Source organism: Rutidosis leptorrhynchoides, chromosome 4 (genome assembly GCF_046630445.1).
Source record: "Rutidosis leptorrhynchoides isolate AG116_Rl617_1_P2 chromosome 4, CSIRO_AGI_Rlap_v1, whole genome shotgun sequence".
Lineage (NCBI taxonomy): Eukaryota > Viridiplantae > Streptophyta > Magnoliopsida > Asterales > Asteraceae > Rutidosis > Rutidosis leptorrhynchoides.
This window is the reverse complement of record NC_092336.1, coordinates 56,830,020-56,854,064: the sequence shown is the minus strand read 5'-3', so window position 1 is coordinate 56,854,064 and position 24,045 is coordinate 56,830,020. Positions and strand designations below refer to the sequence as shown.

Here is a 24,045-nt window from a genome sequence, read left to right as displayed (position 1 = left end):
ACTCACCAACATTTTTGTTGACGTTTTAAGCATGTTTATTCTCAGGTGATTATTAAGAGCTTCCGCTGTCGCATATTTAAATAAGGACGAGATTTGGAGTCCATGCTTGTATGATATTGTGTAAAAACTGCATTCAAGAAACTTATTTTGTTGTAACATATTTGTATTGTAAACCATTATGTAATGGTCGTGTGTAAACAGGATATTTTAGATTATCATTATTTGATAATCTACGTAAAGCTTTTTAAACCTTTATTGATGAAATAAAGGTTATGGTTTGTTTTAAAATGAATGCAGTCTTTGAAAAACGTCTCATATAGAGGTCAAAATCTCGCAACGAAATCAATTAATATGGAACGTTTTTAATCAATAAGAACGGAACATTTCAACTAGTATATCTACTCAGTTTTCCCACAGCAAAAGCAATATCCGGCCTTGTACAAGTCATGGCGTACATCAAACAGCCAATCACCTGAGAATACTCAAGTTGTGATACAGCTTCACCTTGATTAGGCATAAGCTTCTCACTTGGATCAACAGGGGTACTCACAGGATTACATTCAAAGCAATTGAACTTTTTCAACACCTTCTCAATATAATGAGATTGACAAATCGAAATTCCTTTGCTTTCATGTTTGATCCTAATTCCAAGGATAACGTCAGCCTCCCCCATATCTTTCATGGAGAATTTTGATGACAAAAATTCTTTTGTTAAATCAACCTGACTTTGGTCAGTCCCAAAGATTAACATGTCATCAACATATAGACAAATTATAACTCCTTTACCAGAATCATCAAATTTACTATATACACATTTATCTGCTTGGTTTAATTTAAAACCACTAGATAAAATCACTTCATCAAACTTTTGATGCCATTGCTTAGGTGCTTGTTTGTGATGACCCGGAAATTTCTGACCAAATTTAAACTTAATCTTTGTATGATTAACATTTTCGACACGATAAGCAAAGTCTGTAAAACTGAATCTCAAAATTTTTGAACTACTTTTATATATTTAAATACCCTTCGGTTGTTTTCGACGATTCGCGAACAATTATATGTAAATAGATACATATATACTATAACATGAAAAGGTAACAATGTATTAATTGTTTGATACCGTACATTAAACTTATTGGTTTAAATATCTATTTGAATGTATATGATAAATTGAAATATTTATTATTAAAATTTATTTATAAATAACTTCCAATGTGTATTTAAAAACTGATTTATGTATATTAAAAAGATATATACATATATATAATAAACGATAGTAACATTCGTTTATTAATTCAATTGATATTTAGATAAGTTAACTAAAGCGTTTAAGATGAACCAGTTAAACACTAATTTGTTACAGTGTTTTCAAATTGCCACATTACTCAAAATGCTACAGTGTTTTTGAAAATCACTATTTGCTACAGATGCTACAGTGTTTTTGAAAATCACTATTTGCTACAGTGAATTGCTACAGTAAAAATTGACTTTGCTACAGTGGTATATTTTATGGATGATTTAAGACTATATTTTGACAAAGGTACGATTCACGAAACGTAAAGTACAAGTTTTCTCAGCGTACGAAAGGGCGTTCGAAAAACCGGAACCGGGACATAAGTCGAGTGACAACGTACGACTTATCGGAACAAAAATTACAAGTCAACTATGCACGTGAATTTAATATAATATATAATTAATTAATTTAAATTATATATATTATATTTATATTTATTTTATATTATGTCGACAAGCTAGGAGCCAAAACAATGTGAGCTGTCCCTGGTCCTCATGCGAGTCGCATGGCCAGAAGGCCATTTCCATGCGAGTCGCATGACTCCAGATTCCAGGCCAGGTACTATAAATTCAGGTGTTTTGCTCGAATGAAAAATGAAACACACATACACAAATATATATTACTCCGTATAATATTTATTATTATTATTATTATTATTATTATTATTATTATTATTATTATTATTATTATTATTATTATTATTATTATTATTATTAAGATTATTATTAATCTTATTAATCTTATTATTAGTATTATTATTTTTGCGATACAAAAATAATAATGTACATAAAATATTACGACGGAGTACTGTCCAAGTAATTTTCAAAACGAGTTTCCGAGCGAGCTAGAGCTAAGGAAAATATGGGTTATTGCCAAGGAGGTTATGGGTAATGTTCGGGGATATTTTTGTGAATCAAACCTCGTGTTTATTATCTCCGATGCGTCTACATGCTTTCCTACAATATTGTATATCAATATTAAACAGTGAGTTTCATATGATCCCTTTTTACTCATTACATTTTTGGGCTGAGAATACATGCAAATGCTTTATTAACCGTTTTACAATATTTATATGCGTGAGTTTCATAAGATCCCTTTTACTCTCTACATTTTTGGGCTGAGAATACATGCAAATGTTTTATTAACCGATATACAATATTTATATGCGTGAGTTTCATTTGCTCCCTTTTTAATTGCTTTTGCAATCTATATTTTTGGGCTGAGAATACATGCACTTTATTTTAAACGCAATGGATACAAGTACATACTAAATTCTACACTGAGTTTGAACCGAAAATCCCTTAGCTTTGGTAACTAGTAACTGCCAGTTATAAGAACTGGTGGGCGCGAGTAGTAGTATATGGATCCATAGGGCTTGATATCCCTGTCCGAGCTAGAGCACTAGCCTTTTAATGGACGTATGCTATTTGAGAAGCGTACACGTTGGTTTGCGTGTATTATTAAGATGATTATACAAAGGGTACAAATTATATAAGCATTAAAGTTTAGTTACCAGGGTGCTCAATTTTGTAGAACCGATTGATAAACGTTTCGAATGAAACAACTGAAATCTTGTGATCCACCTTTTATGTAAAACCTATTGATAAACGTTTTGAATAAAACAACTGAACTTTTGTAATCCACATTGATATACGGATTATGTGTAATATTAAAACTATGAACTCACCAACCTTTGTGTTGACACTTGTTAGCATGTTTATTCTCAGGTTCCTAGAAGTCTTCCGCTGTTTGCTTAGATGTTAGACAAGCTATGTGCATGGAGTCTTGCATGACATATTTTTCAAGGAAACGTTGCATTCACCAAATCATCACCATGTATCTTATTTTGACTGCATGGTCAATGGAAGTACTGTTGTAAACTATTATTTATGGTGATTGTCTATATGTAGAAATCATTAGATGTCGAAAACCTTTGATTTAAATATTCATTTATGGTGTGCCTTTTCAAAAGAATGCAATGTTTACAAAACGTATCATAGAGGTCAAATACCTCGCAATGAAATCAATGAATGACGTGTTCGTCCATATGGATTTGGAGCGATCGTCACATTGTTTCAAACCATATAAGGATTTCACAAGTTTGCACACCTTGCCTTCATTTCCTGGCATGACAAAGCCCTGAGGTTGGTTCATATAAACCTCCTCATCCAATTCACCATTCAAGAATGTTGTCTTCACATCCATCTGGTGAATAATTAGATTGTGAATCGTAGCCAAAGCAATCAGCAGTCTAATGGTAGTGATACGTGCCACGGGAGCATAAGTATCAAAATAGTCAATTCCAGACTTTTGTCTAAAGCCTTGAATGACTAACCTTGCCTTGAACTTTTCAATAGTTCCATCCACCTTCATCTTCTTTTTGAAAATCCATTTGCAACCCAAAGGTTTGCAACCAGGAGGTAGATCAGCTAACACCCAAGTGTTATTGCCCATGATAGAATCTATCTCATCATTAATTGCCTCTTTCCAGAATGCAACATCCTGAGACCTCATTGCTTCATCATATGTTTTAGGATCATCATCAACATTGAAACAATACGAATATTGGGTAGAAACATCATCCCTAGAACCTTCAACTAAGTATAGTTGAAAATCTGGTCCAAATGATTTAGGTTTCCTTTTTCTTTTGCTTTTCCGAAGCTCAAGTGACTGATCAACAGCCTTTTCAGAGACTTCATCATTACAATCCTTATTGATTCCATTGTTACTTGGAATCATATCCTTTGGTCTAGGTATAGATGAAAATCGATTTTCATCAAAGATTGCATCCCTTGAATCAATCACAGAATTGATTGAGACAAACTCATTAGGCTCTATTACATAGAACCTATATGCCTTGGAATGTTCAACATATCCAAAAAATATGCAATCTATACCTCTTTCACCTAAACTTTTCTTCTTGGGATCAGGTAGTCTTACAACCGCCCTACAGCCCCATACCCGAAGATAATTCAAGTTAGGTTTCCTTTTATTCCAAAGTTCATAAGGTGTAATCTTGTTTCTTTTGTTAGGAACTCTATTAAGCAAATAACAAGCTGTTAATATAGCTTCCCCCCAAAATATTAATCTTAAACCCGAATAGGATAACATGGAATTAACCATTTCCTTAAGGACCCTATTCTTCCTTTCAGATATACCATTTTGTTGTGGAGTATAAGGAGCTGTGGTCTCATGGATAATACCAACGAATTGGAAATACGATTGGTCAATGTATTCACCTCCCCTATCTGTTCTAAGTCGTTTAATCAAAGCCTTTTGTTGTAATTCTACTTCAGTTTTAAATATTTTAAATTTATCTAATGCTTCATCCTTAGTATGTAACAAATAAACATAGCAAAATCTAGAAGCATCATCAATAAAAGTCACAAAATATTTCTTGTTCCCTAAAGTAGGAGTAGCATGCAAATCACATAAATCACTATGTATTAATTCCAAAATTTCAGTATCACGATGTACATTTTGAAATGGTTTCTTAGTGATCTTTGTTAACATACACGTTTTACACTTTTCATTGTTCATGTCAAAGGCCGGTATTAATCCATCTTTAGACATATCTTGCATTCTTTTAAAGTGTACATGTCCTAGTCTAGCATGCCAAAGTGTAGAATTATTTATGCTAGAAGTAGATATAAAAGCAAAATTAACATCCAAGTGATTAATGTTAAGTCTAAACATTCTATTGCATAAATAACCAAAACCAACAAACATACCATGTTTTGACAAAACAAACTTATCAGATTCAATCACTTGTTTATAACCACAACAATTTAACACACTACTGGAAACCAAATTTTTTCTTATTTGTGGTACATGCAAAACATCAAACAAACAAATAGTTTTTCCAGAACTAAAACACAAATTCACACTTCCACGTCCATGAACAGAGGCTGTTGACTCATTTCCCATATGAAGAATTGATCCATCAGTCACGGACTCGTAAGTCTTGAACCAAAATCTATCCTTGCATACATGGGTGGTGGCTCCCGAGTCAACCCACCACGCGACATCATCATCCTGCACAAAATAAGCCTCAGATATATATGAAACATAATAATTCTCATTTGAATTATTAAATATATTCTGACCTTTCGAGTTGTGGTTGTTTAAACCATTTCCCGAACCGCTTGTGCTAGATCCTTTGGCATTATTATTACCAAAAATAACCTTGCAATCCTTTTTCATGTGTCCAGTTTTACCACACTTCCAACAAGTCAATTTAGACTTCTTGTTCGGATTAGCCTTGTTATAACCTTGATGTTTACGTTTGCCCTTTTTGTCATTATTACTAGTGAACTTTTTATGTTCCACCATATTGACAACAGACGTACCAGCAACTTCGTTGCTCTTTGGCTTGTCATTATCCTGCAACCTGAGGGATTCCTCAATACGCAGATGACTACCCAACTCAACAAGAGTTAACTCCTCCTTCTTATGTTTCAAAGAATGTTTAAATTCTTTCCAAGATGGAGGTAGTTTATCAATTATGCTTGAGACTTGAATAGACTCATCCATGTTCATCTTATGTTGTGTGAATTGACCAAGTATACGAATGAGCTCATTGTATTGTTCCAAGACCGGTCTAGAATCGACCATCTTGTAATTATTAAAATTACTCACAAGGAACTTTTTACTAGAAGCATCCTCGGACATATACTTGGTTTCTAAACAGTCCCATAGTTCTTTAGAAGATTCAACATTTAGGTAAATATCAAAAAGGGAATCAGCCATACCATTGAGGATTAAACCTCTAGCGATGTAGTCATCGTTCTCCCACTTACACCTTTTCCGAATTTGTTCAATAGTGGCATCATCACCATGATCTTCAGAAATTGGTGTGCTGAGTACGTACACCACACTCATGCTGCTCAGAAAGAAGTGCATCTTCTTTTGCCATCTCCTAAAATCAATTCCCTCAAACTTATCAAGTTTGGAGAAATTCGCCGTCATGTGTTTCATCGTAGCCGCCATCGATTATAACAAATAATTACTTTCGATTGTTAGAGGTTTTACTAAATTCTTTCGTGTAGGGTAAAATAATCGATAGCCGGATAAATCACTGAATCGTGGTATCACTTTCCGAAAGTAATTATTCGACCCTTATAGCCTGGGTTACACGAATATCACTTTGGGATAAGACAGAGATTAAATTCTTGTTTTGGCAGAAACAAGAATTCCTTTTGCAGAAGAATATTTTGGTGTTCGTAACTTGTGTCTATCTCATGCATATTGGTTAATATATTTATATACACCCTTAATCATGAAAGAGTCTTTTATTAAAATCAATTGGCCGATTGATTAATAAAAGTATCTTCTATAATATTCAAAAGTGGTTACAGGAAGAATATTTCTATAAACAAATATTATCACTCCCATCATTAAAGTAAAAGTTGTTACTTTTACAATAAATAAATATTATATTTTACAACTATCAAAACATGAGTGATCACTTTATAATAAACAAGTATTATTCCTTCAACCACTAAAGTAAAAGTGAGTGCAAGAATAATTCTTCCGTAATCACTCAAAATTGTGTTAAGTGTTTTCTTACTGCTGTCTCTTAAGAACCAGCACTGCAAAAGGACCAGCAGCGCAAAAATCAGCAAACAGGACCATCAGCGCAAAAATCAGCATACAGGACCAGCAGCGCAAAAACCAGCATACAGGACCAGCAGCGCAGAGGAATCAGCAAACAGGACCAGCTGCGCAGAACAACCAGCACAGGGACCAGCTGCGCAGAACAACCAGCACAGGGACCAGCTGCGCAGAACAACCAGCACAGGGACCAGCTGCGCAGAACAACCAGCACAAGGACCAGCAATGCAGAACAACCAGCACAAGGACCAGCAATGCAGAACAACCAGCACAAAACACTTAGCCAAATTTCAGCTTACTAAGAAAACTTAGTACTGAAAACACTTATTTAAATTTCAGGTAGACCAAGTCATGATAGTAAATAATGAAAAACCACTTTTGGGTCCGGGTAATCTATCACTTAATGGGTGTACACTCTGTACCTCCAAACCCATTTACAAGTGTAGATTAAAACCCAAAATTACACTAAATTTCCAACAACGTATGTCTTAAATCTTTAACGATAAGTATATGGTTAGACAACGCTTAATATAAAATAATATAATAATATGAAGTATTATTCTAACGATATCTTTTGTGGTTGTAGTTAGCATGCTTAAAAGTATAGTATATTTGAATAACTGATATTTGTAACAATAATAATTAATCGTTATGTATTTCATTTTATAGTGTGTCATCGTCTCAACGATGTGATGAATGATCGATCGATGTAATTTCGAAAAAAAAGAGGACTATCAGTATAATTTTATGTAAACACAACGAGATAACAAAATTAACTCCAAATAATATCTACATATTTAACATCTTCTAAAAAAAATTAAAAGTTTTTAACACTTTAGAAAAACCCTAGAATAAGATTACCAATTTGTCAGTCAGACCATCGAAAACAAGAATCAGTCGTTAAGCTTGTTGAACTTCAAAAGTTAGGGTTTTGCGAGTTGGTGAAGAAACATAAAAGAAAACACAATGAAATTGGCATGGCTAAGATCTTTGGAAACTTCACATCAAGACTGTGTATGGGCGTGTACGTGGCTCCCTCCGACCACCGAGAGAAGCTCTGGCATCCTTCTCACCGGATCTCTTGATGAAACCGTTAAATTATGGAATCCGGAAGACCTAACGCTTGTCCGTACAAACACCGGTCACTGTCTCGGTGTTATATCCGTCGCTGCTCATCCATCTGGAAAAATTGCAGCATCTGCTTCAATGGATAGCTTTGTTCGTGTCTTTGATGTTGAATCTAACAATACAATTGCTACTCTTGAAGCTCCTCCATCTGAAGTCTGGCAAATGGAATTTGATCCTAGGGTATATATGTTCTTCAATCAATTTCTTAACTTTTGATACACTCATATATGTTGCAATTCATTGAATTTGTCTCATTATTTGATTTGAACTTGATTTGATTGATATGGATAATGTCATACTTTAGCAGTATTAGGTTGTCTTGATAATTTGGTAATTGTACACGGGGTTTTAAGTTGACTTACTTTGGTAATTATCAGTGGCGATTCTAGGATGAAATTTCATTGGGGTCCCAAAAAAAATTTCAAGGCTAAAAATATTTAAAAGGTAGTTTTGTGTATGTTTACCTCTAAAAAAAACATAAGTCCTAAAAATATATGGGGTCCTATAGTTAAATTTAGAGGTATCCTATACAATTTGAAAGAGTAGATGGTAAAAAAAATTTTCTAAAATAGTGGGGTCATAGGACCCCACACCCCTCCATGTAGAATCGCCATTGGTAATTATAACGCCAGAAAACATAATTTACAGTAAGCAATTAGGGCTAAGCTCATCAGATATGGCCAAACAGGGACTTTGATAAGTGATATTAGCCAAGACGGACTAATGCGATTAGCAATGATGTTGAGTGTTACTTGAGTGTATGATTGATTGCTTGTTTGTAAAAATACATGTCAAGTAGTATGTTCAGTTTCGGACTTTTGTAGGTGAGTTGATGAACTACTTGACTTCCAGTTTCAACTTTACTCTAGACCATCTTGCTCTTAAAAGCTTCCGACTCCTAGTGTAGGTTTATTTTGATGATTGCATATTTTCAGATGTTGTAGACCAAGTAATTTCATCTTGATATGTAGTAAAGTAATAAAGACCGATCAAAGGAATGTTTCTTATTGCTTCTTATAAATCATTGAATTGTGTTTGACAGGGTACGACTCTTGCTGTTGCTGGAGGCAGCAGTGCATCGGTCAAGCTATGGGGTACTGCCGAGTGGAAGCTGATAGCAACTTTAGCTATTCCTCGCCCCGAAGGTTCAAATCCATCTGATAAAGGAAACAACAAAAAGTTTGTTCTTTCGGTTGCATGGAGCCCTAGTGGAAGACAGCTGGCATGTGGGTCCATGGACGGTTCTATTTCTGTTTTTGATGTACAACGTGGTAAATTCCTTCACTACCTTGAAGGACACACAATGCCTGTTCGCTCTCTTGCGTATTCTCCTATAGACCCTAGAGTTCTTGTTTCGGGTTCAGATGATGAGCGCATCCACATGTACGATTCAGAAGGAAAGACGTTGTTTTCATCAATGTCAGGCCACTCTAGTTGGGTTTTGAGCGTTGATGTGAGCCCAGATGGGGCAGCGATTGCGTCAGGATCTAGTGACAGGACTGTTAAGTTGTGGGACCCGAAAATGAGGGCAGCGGTTCAGACAATGACTAACCATACTGACCAGGTTTGGGGAGTGAAGTTTGAAGCTACGGGAGGTGGACTTAGAGGGTGTTTGCTTGCAAGTGTATCAGATGATAAAAGCATTTCACTATACAATTATTCTTAGTTGTTAATTCTCTTACTTTGGTCCTTGTTTCCCATTTGGTTTTCATGATAGTGTTTTAGCGAGTACTATGTTTAAAATAGACTGGAACCTGAACTGGCTGATCTTAGCTAATTGTGCGTCTTTCATTGTAATCTGGAAAATCATTCAAGCATTAATTGGGAAACTCCAAATTTACTTTCTTTTTTTTTTTTTTTTGTTATTTATAAATACTGTTAGCCAGTATCTTATGGGTCTTTAGATTCCAATGGATGACCTAACAGACTTCAATATGATGGCTTAAAGTTTGTTATGGTATACTACTTGCGGATGGCACGCGTTTTCTGGTTACAAAAATGTACATTTTCGTGTTTTCTGCTTACAAGACGATGCACATTTTCAAGTGACATACGTTTTGTGTGTAACTAGAGTTGAATCGGCCCGCGCGATGCGACGGGACCTTTCTAGTTGCATATTCATATTTAACGTAGCGTTATGTATTTACAGAATTAAAAACGCGTTGTTGCGGGTGTGTTTGGATACACGTGGGTAGTACCTAGTATACTTAATGGGGTGCATTTTTTTGACGCCGGGAAAATTGCGTAAAAAAGGGGGACCGAACCATCGATGTGATGTAGTTAGTTTGGATTGTTTATCATACATGCATACATATGTACAGCAGATAACCCGAAATATTTAGCGTTTTTTAGAAAGCGTATGTTTCGCGTGTAGTTAGTTGCGTTGCGTTCGTGAAATTATTTCGAGTTGAACGGTGATGTCGGAGAAATTTAACTGTTGGCGAGGAGGAAGATACGGACCGATAAAAATGTTGGTAGAGTGTTTTTAAGTTTTTTTAATAAAATAGATTTTTTTATACTTTTTACCCCTAAGAAGTTGACACATGTGACATAATGTAAGGGGGTCTTTTGTAAAAAATTTTGATGTAGTTTTGTAGTATTCAAAAACCAAATCTTGTTGGTGTTTTTTTTTACCCCTAAGAAGTTGACACATGTGACATAATGTAAGGGGGTCTTTTGTAAAAAATTTTGATGTAGTTTTGTAGTATTCAAAAGACCAAATCTTGTTGGTGTTTTAGTATATGTAGAAAAGAAATAGAAATAGAAATAGAAATTGTAACAGCTTATATGACTTGAATTGATGCATAATTAGTAGTTTTTGTTGAGTTCTTAACAGAACCACTCCCCACTTTTCCATCTGTTGAAATGGTAAGATTAAATCTAGTACACTCTTATCAACAGAATGTAATGACATTGTACAGTAAACAAAGTTTAGCTTCTTGCGTTAGTAACAGATCTGGTCAGGCAGATACAACACGAAATCAATAATTACGTATGGAAAATCAAACATTGTCTCGCGAATATACATAAATTTCCCTGATTACACCGCAAGCAGCGATTACCAGGTTCCCTTTGATGTTTCCAACATACGCTATCATGCTGGAGTGGGTCGAGGTAATCTCTTTGCAATTTCCTGTGAAAGAGTGAATAAAATTGTTCAGGCAAATGATTTACCTGAAACTATCAGTATGTCTGAAATGGATCAGCAGTCCGTATTTATAACCTTGATCTCTAATTAGTGTGTTAAGCATGGTTACATTGATAATATCATTTTAGTAACAATTAGTACTAATTTTGAACATAATTACTTGGGCGGTTATGCATATTAGAAGTACACTTTAGATGCCTTACGATCCATTTGATATTTTGCTTTATAGCTGATACATTTTATTTTACCACTATAAACCGTTAAAATAAACCCAAACCCAACCGACATCTAACATGAAATACACATAGAAGAATGCGTTTTAAAAGAAAGTTACTGCCAAACCTCGAATAACTGATTAATGTTGTCAGCCGTCTTGGCAGAAGTTTCAATGAAAAACATTCCATTCTTTTCCGCATAATCCATTCCACCCTAGGGGCAATACAAATAAAGCATTTTAGTTATTTGCAGAAGTCAAAGCCAAAAAATTTATTTTTTTAGTCCATGATAAAAAGCACGTTTCTTACTTGAACGGACACCTCCCGTTTCTCTTGAAGATCAGCCTTGTTGCCAACTAAAGCCAACACAATATCAGGGCTCCCGTGCTTTTGTAGTTCCTGTACACCACAAAATCTATTCAATTGCAAAAATAAAAAAAAATACAAAAAAGGTAAGTGCAGATATATATATATATATATATATATATATATATATACATACAAAAAGGCCACATAAGAAATGAATGAATATCTGAAAAACTAATAGTCATACCTTCACCCAATATTGAGCTTTATGAAATGAGTCGGGATTAGTTATATCATAAACAATTACTCCAACTGCAGCACCTCGGTAATAAAGTGGGGCTAGTGCTGCATATCTGGACAATACAAAAATAGAAACAAATTGAATCTAGTTAAATTAAACTAGGAAAGAATAAAGATGAGAATGACTGTTGACAAGTAAACAAAAGTGAAAAATATGAAGAGTTCGTTTAACATGAAAACATATTCTATCTTGCCACACGGTACCTTTCCTGGCCAGCAGTATCCCAAATCTCAAATTTAACTGTGGTTGAGTCCTGCAGAGCTATAGTCTGTGACAAGAATGAAGCTCCAACAGTGACCTTGGATGTTGGATCAAACTGACCACGAACAAACCGAAGAACAATGCAACTTTTTCCAACACCAGAGTCCCCTAATAGAACCAGCTGTAATTAAAAAAAAAGTGTTGATGCTAAATATTAATCTAAAAGAAGAATGAAACAATTGATACAATCATAGCAAGATTAAAAAGATAGAAACATCATGGTAAAATTCAAGGAGCAACCAAAATGCAGGTGAAACTTCGGATAAATTCTTAATTCAAATTGATACAATCATAGTAAACTAAAAAAAAAAAAAAAGGACGACTAGGCGGACTAGCCCTGACTAGTCAGGATTTCGAAGTAGTCTGACTAGTCTGGATTTCGATTGTAGTACGACTAGTCGGGATTTCAAAGTAGTCCAACTAGCCAGGATTTCAAAGTAGTCTGAATAGTCTGAGTATTCTCCGACTTGGCTGATTTATTCGTCAATGATGTCAAAAGTCCAATTTAGTCGGTCAAAGCTGAATTTATTCAATCAAAGTAGGTCAAATACAGTCAAAGTCAAACTTGGTCAACATCTAGCTAGTCCTAGATTAGCCTCCAACTTGACCCATCAGTCCCTACAAGGTTCCAACCGACTAGTCCCGATTAGCATCTTTTACAGCCTTGGAAGCCCATGATCCGGTTACATGGTTATGTGGCAATCCACATTGGTAAGTCAACTATAGGTCATCTAGGTAAGCATATTCCAAGGGAGGTTATTTCACTTAAAGGAGCAAATAAAGTTTTACTAAATTGGTTTGGTATTTACTTATGCCATCACACAGAGAATAAATCTTTTTTCACAAAGGCTGACATCAATGACTAATTTTTTAAACTATGTCGAAAAGCGAAAACTACCAAATATGAACCAGGAAGAATCATGGTTCTAATCACAAACAAAGAGAGATATTTATACTTGATATAAGTATGTAACATGAGTGGTGCTTGGTTTGTTAGGGTGGTTGGCTCTTTGCTTGCGCGACAACTTCCACCTGGCATGCCTTTCAAGTTCTGTTTCCAATGTCATTCGGCTCTATTTATTGAGGCAACATCAAGCGTCTAACTACTGGCGACTTGACTGCCTCGTAGAGCCTAAATTGAATTCCAGTCAGGCTGTAAGACCCATGAAAATTTGATTCTACCATTTTCATTGTCTCGATTTTATTTTATTTTTAATTTTTAATTTTATGTTCAATCTTTTTTTTTTTTTTTTTTTTTTAATTTTTCTACTTTTTGGCCGGAGGTCCAGTCGGAAGCAATCTCCTTATCCGTCGAATAGAGAGAGGGATGACTTTCTCTACTTTTGAGTGTGTTCTACTCTTAGTGTAGAAATGACTTGTTTTTATTCTCGGATAGGAGAAGGATTGTCTACATCTCACCTCCCCCATATACCACTCATGTGGTATTGGGTTTTGTTGTTGTTGTTGTATAAGTATGTAACATCACTCTTCAGGAAGAAGAGGTATCCACCAGGGTGTGATGTAATACAGATAGACATAATCTATCTTGATAGCATCACCATAACAAGAAAATAGGATCCACCAATTTATAAAGTCTTCTAGTGTGCTGGTAGTTAAAGTTTTTAGCAAATATATATATATATATATATATATATATATATATATATATATATATATATATTAAAAAAAAAGAACGAATATGTATATTCTAATGATCACTACAGACAAGTAATGAAGTAAAAGAATACATACCTGATACCTCTAACTTAAAAATCAACAATATAAAACTAAAAATAAATAAGAAAGGTCATTTGATAGAGCTTCAAGATTCAAGATCATGCAGGCAAGTGAAAACACAACACCGCTAACCTCTACCTCTCCTTAATTTTTCCAGTATTATTATTATTTTTTTAATCAGAACTACAAGCATTCACACATCCCGAACCTACATCTTATATACAACCACATGCTACGTCCACATTTTAGTCTCGAGTGACACTTGTACCTGGAAGTCTTGAAGGCAATTTTTTTCTTACATATAAGGACCACTCTCATCAATTCTATCATGTCTGATTATTGGGCTTAAATTGCTAGACTCTTAATAACAGACTTACTGCAGCAAGAAACCAGTTCACTTAATAAATGAAGAACCTTCAATAATGAGAGTATCACATTAAAAATGAAGAAAATCTTTCAGTTTCTATTTTATTGCTTCTCGTCTCTTATTATTATTGTATAAATGAATAAGTTACCAATGTGTGTTGTTGCATTGTCATGTCACAATCTTACACAAAAAAAAAGATGCAGTTTTCTCTGTTCTTAAAAATAAAATAACAGTCTCATTAGCAAATATATGCATTCAGGCCATGATTGAAGTCAACACGATCAAAGGAAATACCGAAATATAAAGAGAACAATCAAGAAAACCGAGGAACAGTGGAATCAATACATGGCTGTAAAACCATCGTACTAAATTATAAGTTGTTTGTAACATTTCAAAGGAGTTTGTCAAGTCAAGCTTCTGAAGTTCACTTGTGTGTTACGACATCCAAGGCTTTGTACGAGACTCAACTACATCTTATACAAGATTCAGTTTCCTAGATACTACATCTTAATCATCAACACACAAAAAGAGTAGTTTCTTGAATTGATAAATATAGAAGCTTGTCATAGCTTTTTATTAGTTTACATTCTCTCCCTGAGATCAGTAATCTTTTTCATTCATTAAATAAATTTCATATGCAGTAGTTTAGCTATAAAGTCGAAGAAACGTTGAACCAACCGAGTCTTTCTATCTATTCTTTCTATGTTAATTTTGGTTAAACATTTATAACAGGATCAAAATGGCATCTTCTGGTCTGTTACCAGCAAAATTTTATAGACTCAACAATATCCCATATAACGAACTAATGCTGTATAACTGCAAAACCACACATTAACACTACATTTTAACTGCAAAGATAGCTTCCTTCACAAGTAATAAATAAATTGTTAAAAGTAAAAAAAAAAAAAAAAAAAAAGGTACCTTAATTTTCAAATTTTTTGCATCTAAATCACCGTTATCCGGATTAAGTCCACCTACGCGACCCACACTCCTATCTGTAAATCAATAATCCCCAAAAACACAACTACAAAATTCACTTTTCGTGCCAATAAATTTAAACAAAGCTAAGCAATTCAGAGTGAAGCTGAGACTATGTCCAACTCTTAATAGATGAATTTTAAGGATATTGGTGAATAATTTGTGGTTAATTGATTCAATATGAGTAAAACCCTAATTTTTAAGAAAGGTGAGAAGAATACCTGGGAGAGAGGAGGAGCAACCCATGGTGAGTGAAACAACAGCTACTGACTTATATATATATATATATAATATATATATATATATATATATATATATATATATATATATATATATATATATATATATAGATACAGATGTCTTGTATCTAATTGTTGGTAGATCTGTATAATTTGAAGTTTGGAGAAGGGGGTTTTGATCTCGTTAATGGAAACGTAGGTCGTTGGGTTTCTTCAGTGGGCGTCTCTATTGTTTGCTTTCATCACATTCATCAGTTTTTCATGTAATTATATGTGGTTGTCTCTATTGTTTGCTTTCATCACATTCATCAGTTTTTCATGTAATTATATAAAATACTGTAACTAATAACTACTCGTAATTTGGAAATAGATAATACATACAAATAACTAATTAGTAGGATTCAAATACTCCGTACTAATTAGCAGATAATAATTACATGATAAGGTATACATAATCACAATCATCAGTTTTTTTTCCATGTATACGATAGGTATAAATAATCACACTCATCAATTTTTTTTTTTTTTTTTTTTTTCATGTGTACTTATAGAAAAATAACTAATTAGTTAAATTATATATATGAAAGAAACAAATATGACATCATCATCATCAAAATTAATGTTAAATTTGTAATTTTGAAAAAATAAAATTTAAATTAAATTAAATTATATATATTAGAATTAAAATTAATAATTACTAGCTTAAGACCCGCAAAATTGAGGGTTTAAGTTAAAAATGTTTTGAAAATAAACTGAACATATTACATTAACACACTAACTACAAACACCTCAGTAACCTCAAATCGATATTACAAACATTTTTAAAGTAAGATCATGTCTACAACGATTGCTATACAAATTGAAATCTAACTTCTTTAAGTAATCAGTTCAATACTTATTACATTGTGACGACCCGGAAAATTTTGACCAAATTTAAACTTTATCTTTAAATGATTTAATGTTTCCGACACGACAAACAAAGTCTGATAAGTTGAAATCTCAAAAACTTTGAACTGTGTTCATGTATTCATTTACCCTTCGACTGTTCTCGACGATTCACGAACAATAATGTGTAAATAGATATGTATGTATATATATATGATTTCAAATTAGTTAAGTGAACGATAGTAACACTTGTTTATTGATTCGACTGATAATTAAATATATTAATTAGAACGTTTGAGAAATTAAAATAAACATTGACGCATAAAGGAATTTTATCAATTTAAGCTTTAAAGTGTAAACGTGACGTGTTATAATAATTTCTATTATTTAAACGATTTTGAAATGAACTTTGAAATATAACTGATTTTGAAAAACTAAATATTATTAAATAAATATTTCAATCATATGTACAAATTTATTACTAAATGAAAATATATTTATATTTTACAAAATGATAAAATATAATATCAACTTAGTCATAAAACATTTGATTTAAAATAATATATTTTAGTAAACAACGAGACATTGATTTATAGAAGCAAATGACCAAAACACTCGAAAGTTCAAGATACACTTTGAGTAATATAGTTTATTGATAATTTAAGACTACATTTGACAAAGGTACGTGTGACGATCACTCCAAATCCATATGAACGAACACGTCATTCATCGATTTCATTGCGAGGTATTTGACCTCTATATGATACGTTTTGTAAACATTGCATTCTTTTGAAAAGGCACACCATAAATGAATATTTAAATCAAAGGTTTTCGACATCTGATGATTTCTACATATAGACAATCACCGTAAATAATGGTTTACAATAGTACTTCCGTTGACAATGCAGTCAAAATAAGATAGATGGTGATGATTTGTGAATGCAACGTTTTCTCGAATAAAGCATGTATGACTCCATGCACATATCTTGTATAATATATAAGCAAACAGCGGAAGACTTCTAGGGAACATGAGAATAAACATGCTAACAAGTGTCAACACAAAGGTTGGTGAGTTCATAGTTTTAATGTTGCGCATAATCAGTATATAAAGGTGGATCACAAGATTTCAGTTGTTTCATCCAGAAACGTTTATCAAAATATTCTACAAAATTGAGCACTCTGGTAACTAAACTTAACGTATATATAATTTGTACCCTTTGTATAATCATCTTAATAATACACGCAAACCAACGTGTACGCTTCTCAAATAGCATACGTCCGTTAAAAGGCTAGTGCTCTAGCTCGGACGGGGATATCAAGCCCTATGGATTCATATACCACTATTCGCGCCCACCAGTTCTTATAACCGGCAGTTACTAGTTACCAAAGCTAAGGGATTTTCGGTTCAAACTCGGTGTAGAATTTAGTATGTACTTGTATCCATTGCGTTTAAAATAAAGTGCATGTATTCTCAGCCCAAAAATATAGATTGCAAAAGCAATTAAAAAGGGAGCAAATGAAACTCACCTTAGCAGCATATAAAGTCGTTCACCAAAATGTGACCGAAATTCGGATTACCAAATAACCGTAGATCTCAACCTAGAGAACATATGTTGGTCAATAAATGTCTATCAAGCTAGATCAGGTCATAGTGTATCACAATCCTAATGCCTGAGATCGACATACAAAAGTTTATCAAAAGTCATTTCAAAAAGTCATTATGACAAAATACAATAGTTGAATGATCATGGCAATCGGATCATTTTAATATTTCACATAGTTTTCCAATTCTTGTAAAATTAAACTATAGTTTTTATAAGGCTTTAAAATATGATAAAACAATCAGTTTTGACAATTGTTCAATAAAACGAGACGTACCTTATATAAAGATTCATTTACTCGGTTGATAATATTTAAAAATCCATTTTATCAATCTCATAAACAAGTTGTTTAAATCTTAATTGCAGATTCAAAAGCAATTTCAATTTACTTCAATCATAATTCAGTTGATCATATCTTTTAATCCGTTCATCGAAACTATTCGATATCTAAATGAAAAGTTATTGATTTTTCGCCAGCTTTCCAAAAACATGTATATCATATACCTTTTACCAGTATTATATGTATTTATTTCGTGATTCATTATAAACTGTTTAGCGACAAAATTTAGCATACAAGCATGTATAAATATATATACTCGAGCACTAGACATGGATACACAATTAATATATAAAAGATAAAATATGAGTGCTTACGTATCAATATTGAGATTCAATATTGTAGGAAAGTACGTAGACGTAACAGAGATGATAAACACTAGGTTTGATTTGTAAACAATACCCACGAACATTACCCATAACCTCCATAGCTATAACCCATAATTTTCTTAGCTTTATTCCGCTCGTAAACTCATTTTTAAATTACTCAAACAGCACTCCGTCGTAGTATTTTATGTATATATAATACTAATAATACAACTCGTAACTATAAGATTAATATTAATATTAATCTTAATAATAATAATAATAATAATAATAATAATAATAATAATAATAATAATAATAATAATATAAATAATAAGAACAGAGGGAGTAATATAATGTATGTGTGTGTATAACTCAGAATTCGTCGAGCATTTATAATGTGGCCTGATAATCCCCTCCATGCGATCGCATGGTTTTGAAGGGCACTGGCCATGCGATCGCATGGCCCTTGTGTCCAGCTCACATACCTTTTAACTTCTAGTCTGTCGACATATTATAATATAATATATATAATATATAATTTAAATTAATTAATTATATATTATATTATATTTCCGTGCATAGTTAATTTGTAATTTTTGTTCCGATGTCATGTACGTTTACGTTCGACTTATGTCCCGCTTTCGGTTTCTCGAACGCATTTTCGTACGCTTAGAAAACTAGTACTTTTCGTTACGCGACGTGTACCTTTATCAAAAATTAAACTTAATCATTGATAAATGTAATGACCCGAAAATTTCCGATCAAATTTAAACCTTAATCTTTATACGTTTCCGACACGATAAGCAAAATCTGTATTGTTGAGTCTCGAAAGTCCAAAATCTATATTTATATAAATCAATTACCTTTTTACCAATCACGACGATTCACGAACCTTATATCGTAAATAGAAATGTTGATGTATATAACTCTACATGTAATTACTTATATGTTACAAGTTAAACATTTTAATAAAAAAAAAAAATTAATTAAGTAAGTTAGTTATTATGTTAATGTATGCCATTATTACTTTTATTATTAAAATAAATATTTATAGTTATAATAATATCAGTTATCTTAATACTTTGACATAAAATTTAAAACAGGTAATTGATATTTTTATTATTACCAATTATCAATACCCTTAAGAACCATTATTATTAAAATTTATTATTAAGATTACTAATTTGATAGTATTACTACTAATATTAATACAAGGGGTAATTATATTGTTATTTTCGATAAATGCTATATAAATATGAAAACTAGTATCATTAATAATATTATTATTATTACCAATTTTATTACTAGTATCATCATTTGTATTATTATAATTATCATTATTTTTTTTTATTTCCATTATCAATTAAAAATTATTATGGTTAACATCATTATTAACAGTATTCTTAAATAATAATTAACATCCTTATCATTGTTATTAATATTAACATTTAATATTATTATGATAATATGATAATTATTATTATTATTACTATTAATAAGTATTAAGATATTTAATAAATATTAAATATATATATATTAAATATAAATAAAAGATATTAAAAGACATATATATATATATATATATATATATATATATATATATATATATATATATATATATATATATATATATATATATATATATATGCGAATATACTTACAAATCACAATCAGATTGTGATTTCTTTTCTACATCCCTGTTCCCTCGTGAATTTAGGTCGGGCTACAGCAATCGATTTCTTTTTATTTATTTATTTTTATTTTTTTATTTTGAAGCAGTTATATAAACCACACCATATCGTTCTCTTTGGTTAACTGCTAAATCAATCTGAGTGTCCTTTTAAATCCTTGACAATCAATTCTAATTCAACATCTATCATACAGCATAATTCAGTCGCTGCAAATTGAAAATAAAACAGAAAAACTGAAGAACAGGCCCGACGGCCCTGTTCTTGACAATCTTATTTCAAAATCCAATTTTGTAACAATTTTATAAAATCTATAAATGGTGTTGTGTTGGAAATCACTCTTTTAAACTATCTGGAAAAGCTTAACTTCCAATTTCTAATAACGAGTTTGAATTTAGGAGTTAAAGATTTGTTCAACATCGGTTCTTCATTCAAATTCGATTTTATGGTTTTGAATTGAATAAAATTGATGGTTCCTATAGTTTTTAGTAGGGATTCTAAATATATGTCATGTACAAAATTTCTGTTAAAAAGGTTTTAAATACGAAAATCAGTTTTGAGTTCAATACCTTCAGCAGCGGTATTTTTTTATTATTTTTTTTTCAACTGTTATTTATTTTATATTTTTCTGTTAATTCAATTCAATAACTCTTGAATGTTTCCGTTTCCTTTTCACAATTAATTTCAAAAATTAAACTTGTGGTTGTGTATGAATTGGCCTGGATCGATTGGGGTGTAGAAGAAGGATAGGACTCATAATATATACGAGTTAAATAAAAACGGGGTATGAATTATTCAGAGAAAACAGAAACTGGCGGAGTGGTGCTGTGTGTTTGTGTGAGAGCTGGAGGCTCGGGTTCGAACCTGGCTGGGTGCCTTTTATTTTTGATAAAGTTTTTGAGGTAGCTTATATGTATTTACTTAGTATTTTCATTATTAATATAATTATTATTATTATTATTATTAAGTTAATTATTATGATTAATAACACACTAAAATGCATTAAATATTAGTAATATTATTATAATTACAATTGTTAGTATTATTATTATTATCATTACTTTAAGTATTATTATGATTATTATTAATACAACTATTATTATCAATATGAAAATAATACAAATTATTAGTTTTCTTTAATATTAGTATTAATATCGTTATTATTAATAAAATTTTATATCGGTATTAACATTAAAATGACTATTAAAAAAAAATATCTTATTAAAACTATCATTATTATTATTATCCTTAAACCATAAATATAACAATTATTTTTTTTTTTTGCAAACAAAATATATTTATATGTAAGTATATTACAATTTCATAATAATATGTTTTATTATATATCAAATAAGCATTAAAATACATTATAAGTATTAATAAAAAAAATCATATATAAATTATAATATATGACTATATATATGTAAACTTGCTGGATTACGATTACATGTATTAATATATATATATAAATGATATAGGTTCGTGAATCCGAGGCCAACCTTATATTTGATCAATGATGTTATATGTATTTTTACTACAAAATACAGTATGGTGAGTATATAGATCCCTTTTAAACTCTAAATATTTTTGGGCTGAGAATACATGCGCTGTTTTTATAAATGATTTACGTTATGGACACAAGTGATCAAACTAAATTCTACGTTGAGTTGTACCATGGCATATCTCTTTATACTTGGTAACTGCTAATTACGTGAGGAGCGTAAACGCGAATCCTATTGATAGATCTATCGGGCTGACATCCCCAACCGGGCTGGACGACCAGCATTTAACGGTTGCACAGTACTTCGTTCTCGTTACTACACTTTGGTACGGTGTAGGGTTTATTTAAGAGTATGCTGCTGTGACTTTTAGTTAAGTATGGTTACCAAGTGCTCAACGTCTTTTCATACACGAGGAGTGTATTATGTATAAATATGAAATCTTGTGGTCCATAGTTATTACGCTGCTAGCATCAAACCTATATATCTCACCAACTTTATGTTGACATTTTAAAACATGTTATTCTCAGGTACAAATTAAGTCTTCCGCTGTGCATATACTCACGTTAAGGACATTATTTGGAGTCGATCATCGCAATGGGACCAAATGTTGATGACTTCGTCCAGGAGGATTAGGACGGGTTGTTTCAGTTGGTATCAGAGCGTTGGTCCTAGCGAACCAGGTCTTGCATTAGTATGTCTAACTGATAGTTGTCAGGATGCATTAGCGAGTCTGGACTTCGACCTTAGCTGCATATTATAAGTATTGTATATCATTCCTAGCGGAAAAATTTCCTGCTAATCATTCCTAAGTCTAGACATGCCTTACTGCCTTTATTGTATAGATAGTGTATAGACAAATTTATATCTTAGCGTATCTATTACGATAGACTTTGCTTAATATCTTCCGTAAATTTCTCCGTAATTTAAGGGATCCTGGTACTATATATATATCTATGCATATTATGCATTGAGAATACCATCCAACTATTATTTGCTGTCACTAAGCTTTTCATACCAAAAATCTTTTCTGTGATCGCGTACGATGGCCTCTACGAATCGACCAAGTTCTTCTGACTCCGAAGATAGCGTGACGGGAGCGCACCAACCGATCAACTACCGTGATTTCTTTAGAAAGTGGGGATGGGTTCACGAAATACTTACCCTATGGAGAAATGAAGAAGGTACTCCATATCACGAGCCGAACTTACCACCTAACGTCGGAGTGCTCTACCCGCTCACCGGCGAACCTGTTCGCAACACCGTTTATACCCTTTTTGCAAGAATTTTTCGTCTTGAGGCTACCATTAACGGAACTAGAGAAGATATCCGACCTTTACCTCACACTGATAACCAACCAGGGTTAGTAGAAGAAGTTAAAGAACTCCGAGCTCGAGTGTTAACTTTAGAGGGCACGGTACACAATTTGCAAGCACCAGCAGTATCACCAACACCAGTAACATCACCAGCTTCAGCACCAACGGTACCAGTACCACCAATAACCCAAGTTTCAACAATCCATGCCTCACCATCTCATTCTGCACCTCGAGTATAATCATCGTTCTACGAATCGTTCTACATCGATTATCTTCGCTCGATATGGCGATTATGTAATTTCTAAAGTTTTAGAGATTATGTAATCTAGTATTAACGGTAAATCAAATGAGTTTAATATCTTATTGACTCATTAAATCCATGATTACATCTGAAGAAAATATATATGCAAGTATATTTTCATAAAGATTGTAATTAAAATTCTTTTGTACAAACTGTTAATGGTGAAAATATTTTAACGGGTAGGTAATACCCGAGGAATATTTAGATTTCACATTAATCAGCTACACGGTACATTCTTCGACTCTGATTCAACAGTCAGTCATTATCCTACTTGTATCCATAGATATACGTATCCGTTCACCACAGAATCCATTTTCGTTCCATTTCATATTTGGATTTTGACCTATCAGAATCCAACAAGTGGCATAATGAAGAAAACATTGGACAAAATAAAATTTGTTAGAAACAAACGAATTAACTAATTGAAATTTTGTTAAGAATCTATGCTAACTGTTCCAGCTAACTGTTCCTAGCTAACTGATTACATTTTATTTATCGCAATTTAATTATCGCAATTTTATTT

General features: G+C 32.4%; 2 protein-coding genes across 2 annotated transcripts; one reads left to right on the top strand and one right to left on the bottom strand.

Moving 5' to 3' along the window:
• The first annotated feature begins 7,745 nt into the window (after nt 1-7,745).
• LOC139843515 (WD repeat-containing protein VIP3-like) lies at nt 7,746-9,879 on the top strand. Its single transcript, XM_071833614.1, has 2 exons — nt 7,746-8,215; nt 9,078-9,879. Exons 1-2 carry the CDS (start codon nt 7,874-7,876, stop codon nt 9,699-9,701), a joined length of 966 nt encoding a protein of 321 aa, XP_071689715.1. The 5' UTR covers nt 7,746-7,873; the 3' UTR covers nt 9,702-9,879.
• A 1,064-nt stretch (nt 9,880-10,943) lies between these two features.
• On the bottom strand, nt 10,944-15,632 carry LOC139839674 (ras-related protein RABF1-like). The gene is made up of 7 exons (XM_071829802.1): nt 15,570-15,632; nt 15,292-15,365; nt 12,209-12,387; nt 11,952-12,057; nt 11,708-11,797; nt 11,526-11,612; nt 10,944-11,168 (listed from the first exon to the last, which is right to left on the bottom strand). The coding sequence occupies exons 1-7, from the start codon at nt 15,592-15,594 to the stop codon at nt 11,130-11,132; spliced, it is 600 nt and encodes a 199-aa protein (XP_071685903.1). The 5' UTR covers nt 15,595-15,632; the 3' UTR covers nt 10,944-11,129.
• Nucleotides 15,633-24,045: the final 8,413 nt, after the last annotated feature.

What these genes read in the sequence shown, in the direction of transcription:
- LOC139839674 (XM_071829802.1), bottom strand. Translation starts at nt 15,594, where the DNA reads ATGGGTTGCTCCTCCTCTCTCCCAG. An exon ending in AAGCTCAATATTGGGTGAAG is followed by an intron (nt 11,798 to 11,951) that starts GTATGACTATTA and finishes TGTGGTGTACAG; the next exon opens with GAACTACAAAAGCACGGGAG. An exon ending in AACGGGAGGTGTCCGTTCAA is followed by an intron (nt 11,613 to 11,707) that starts GTAAGAAACGTG and finishes TATTGCCCCTAG; the next exon opens with GGTGGAATGGATTATGCGGA.
- LOC139843515 (XM_071833614.1), top strand. Translation starts at nt 7,874, where the DNA reads ATGAAATTGGCATGGCTAAGATCTTTGGAAACTTCACATCAAGACTGT. An exon ending in AAATGGAATTTGATCCTAGG is followed by an intron (nt 8,216 to 9,077) that starts GTATATATGTTC and finishes TGTGTTTGACAG; the next exon opens with GGTACGACTCTTGCTGTTGC.